The sequence below is a fragment of the Artibeus jamaicensis genome, unplaced genomic scaffold, assembly GCF_021234435.1.
Source record: "Artibeus jamaicensis isolate MK-2021 breed Jamaican fruit bat unplaced genomic scaffold, CSHL_Jam_final contig_490, whole genome shotgun sequence".
NCBI lineage: Eukaryota > Metazoa > Chordata > Mammalia > Chiroptera > Phyllostomidae > Artibeus > Artibeus jamaicensis.
The window spans coordinates 17,356,774-17,359,723 of NW_026521861.1; the positions used below are offsets into that span (position 1 = coordinate 17,356,774).

Below are 2,950 nucleotides of genomic sequence, written 5' to 3' on the forward strand. Positions count from 1 at the left end.
ACGGTGGGTTGGGAACCCAAATTCTCTTGGTTGCCGCGCCCTTAGCAGGACGCTGCCGGACCCCCAAAGGATAGGAAAGTGCTGAGTTCGCTGGAGACCAGAGGTCGCGCCCTGACTTCTGGACAGGCGCTGCGTAGCTCTCCAGCTGCGTGGGGGCGACCTCCCCTGCCAAGCCCCTGGGGGCGGGGGAGCAGCAGCTGCGAACGCGGATAACCCCGAGGTGACCCGAGCGGGCCTGTCCCGCCCCTTCTCCCTCCCGCCAGCCTAGCGACTGGAAGCAGTCCCCGAGCTGCGGGGGGGAGGAGGGAGGAGGGTGGGTAGGGGGGTGTAGGGCGGGAGTCAGGCGCAGGCTCCGGGCGCCTCCGCTGTCAGTGCGCTCCGGGCCGGGGGCGCCGCCGGCTTCGAGTCCCTCGCTCGCCTCCTGCTCCCACCGGAGCGCACCGAGTGCCTCTTTAGCGGGAGCCAATATCCTTTTGTGCTAATAGGCTTGTCCTCATTTGCTGCCTAATTGGACTATATAAAGCCAATAACAGGCGGGCTCTTATAGCCCGAAGCCAAAGCGCCAAAATCCTAGGAAAGGAAAGGAGGGGCAGTGGCGGAGGCGGCTTCGGGGCCGGGGCTCGGCTGTGCCTTCGCCTGCCTAATCCCATTTGCCATTGTACGCGCCCAATCGCCGTATACTCTCTGCGTTTAACTTGGATGACATTTTGATTTCATCATTAGCATCCGGCGCCGGATTGACGCAGCCCCAAGCCGGGGACTGCTCTTGCCGCCTCCTCCCCGGGAGCTGTAGCCGCCGCCGAGCCGCCTCTCTCCATCGGTGCCGCGGCAGGGCCGCTCCCCGCCCCTCAGCACCCCTCCCCATGCGAGCCCTCCCGGCCGAGTCTTCACCCCGCCCTCGCGCCTCTGGATTTGCGCCCGGGGCGGCCCTCGGCTTTGCGCCCCGCAGTTGAGTTCCGTTTATGGTCTGATTTCCGGCCGCCCACCTGCCCGCCCGGCCGCTCGCCTGTCTTGCTCCCTCCCTCGCGGGGACCCGGAGGAGAGGGGACCATGCCAGAGCCCGGGCCGGACGCCCCCGGCACAGCTAGCGCGCAGCCCCTGCCGCCGCCGCCCCCGCCTCCCGCGCCCAAGGAGTCCCCGTTCTCCATCAAGAACCTGCTCAACGGAGACCACCACCGGCCACCCCCTAAGCCTCAGCCTCCCCCACGGACGCTCTTCGCTCCGGCCTCGGCCGCCGCCGCCGCTGCTGCTGCCGCTGCTGCTGCGGCCAAGGGGGCCCTGGAGGGCGCCGCAGGCTTCGCGCTCTCGCAGGTGGGCGACCTGGCTTTTCCCCGCTTTGAGATCCCGGCGCAGAGGTTTGCCCTGCCCGCGCACTACCTGGAGCGCTCCCCGGCCTGGTGGTACCCCTACACCCTGACCCCCGCCGGTGGCCACCTCCCACGACCTGAAGGTACCGACCACTCTTTGAACTTTCGTTGTCCTTCCCGTGCGCCTGTCCCATCCCTGCCCCGCGCTGAGTCCCACCGCAGCCCTGGGACCCCCACACCTTGCACTCCCCTGTTCGGTCAACTTCTTCCGGTCCCTGGCTTGCAGTCTCCCAGCCTCACACTCAGTTGCACTGCCTGGGAATCCAATCCCACTTGGTGAGAAAAGTGGGGTTGGAGCCCTGGGCGCTGCGCTTCGCCTGGAAAGTGGCCTCGGACATGAATGGAGAGGCTTCTGGAAGCTGGGACTGGGGACTTGGCCTGGTTGGAGGGAATGACTCCGGTGGGCCCCCAAGTCAGGGACGAATCTCGTTGTGGGCCCCTGCGGGGACGCTGGGGAAGGAAGCGGTTGCTCTACCACCATTGGGGGGGGGCTCTGTCACCTGTCCTCGGGAGGAGGGGATCTCAGGGCGCTGCGCCCCTGTTCTGGCTCAGCTGGGCAGGAGGAGGCCGACGGAATGGTGGGGCCTTGAGGCCTGGGACCCGGAGGGGTGCTGATCGAGCCCGAAGCTCGGGGCCTGGCTGACCCGTGTGTCTGTGTGCGTGCGTATACATTCGTCTGTTTGTCTGTCTCTCCCCAGCGTCGGAGAAGACCCTCCTGCGAGACTCCTCCCCCGCCTCGGGCACTGACCGCGACTCCCCGGAGCCCTTGCTCAAGGCCGACCCCGATCACAAGGAGCTGGACTCCAAGAGCCCGGACGAGATCATTCTAGAGGAGAGCGACTCGGAGGAAGGCAAGAAGGAGGGAGAGGAGGCGCCGGGTGCGGCCGGGGCGAGCGCCGGGGCGGCGGCGGCCGCGGGCGCGGAGGACTGGAAGAAGGGCGCCGAGAGCCCGGAGAAGAAGCCCGCCTGCCGCAAGAAGAAGACGCGCACGGTCTTCTCGCGTAGCCAGGTCTTCCAGCTCGAGTCCACCTTCGATATGAAGCGCTACCTGAGCAGCTCGGAGCGCGCAGGCCTGGCAGCATCGCTGCATCTCACCGAGACGCAGGTCAAGATCTGGTTCCAGAACCGCCGCAACAAGTGGAAGCGGCAGCTGGCGGCCGAGCTGGAAGCGGCCAACCTGAGCCACGCGGCGGCGCAGCGCATTGTGCGGGTGCCCATCCTCTATCACGAGAACTCGGCGGCCGAGGGTGCGGCCGCCGCGGCCGCGGGGGCCCCGGTGCCCGTCAGCCAGCCTCTGCTCACCTTTCCGCACCCGGTCTACTACTCGCACCCGGTGGTCTCGTCCGTGCCGCTGCTACGGCCAGTCTGAGGCCCGAGAGGGGAGGAGGAGGGAGCGCCCGGCCCCCTTCCCAGACCCCGGAGGAGACTGGGCCGGGCCGAGGGCGCCGAGACGTCTAGCGGCCTTCGGGAACCGGGGCATCAGCGCGCTGTCCCGGCCTCCCCTCCCCCAATTGGTAGCGTTTTGTAAGTATTTGCAATGCATTTTCGTGCAATTCACCCCTAATGGATTAAGGCGCTTCCCC

General features: G+C 67.5%; 1 protein-coding gene across 1 annotated transcript; it reads left to right on the top strand.

Annotated features, from left to right (window-relative positions):
• The first annotated feature begins 1,050 nt into the window (after positions 1-1,050).
• Positions 1,051-2,736, top strand: HMX3 (H6 family homeobox 3). Its single transcript, XM_037159106.2, has 2 exons — positions 1,051-1,450; positions 2,066-2,736. The coding sequence occupies exons 1-2, from the start codon at positions 1,051-1,053 to the stop codon at positions 2,734-2,736; spliced, it is 1,071 nt and encodes a 356-aa protein (XP_037015001.2).
• The last annotated feature ends 214 nt before the right edge of the window (positions 2,737-2,950 follow it).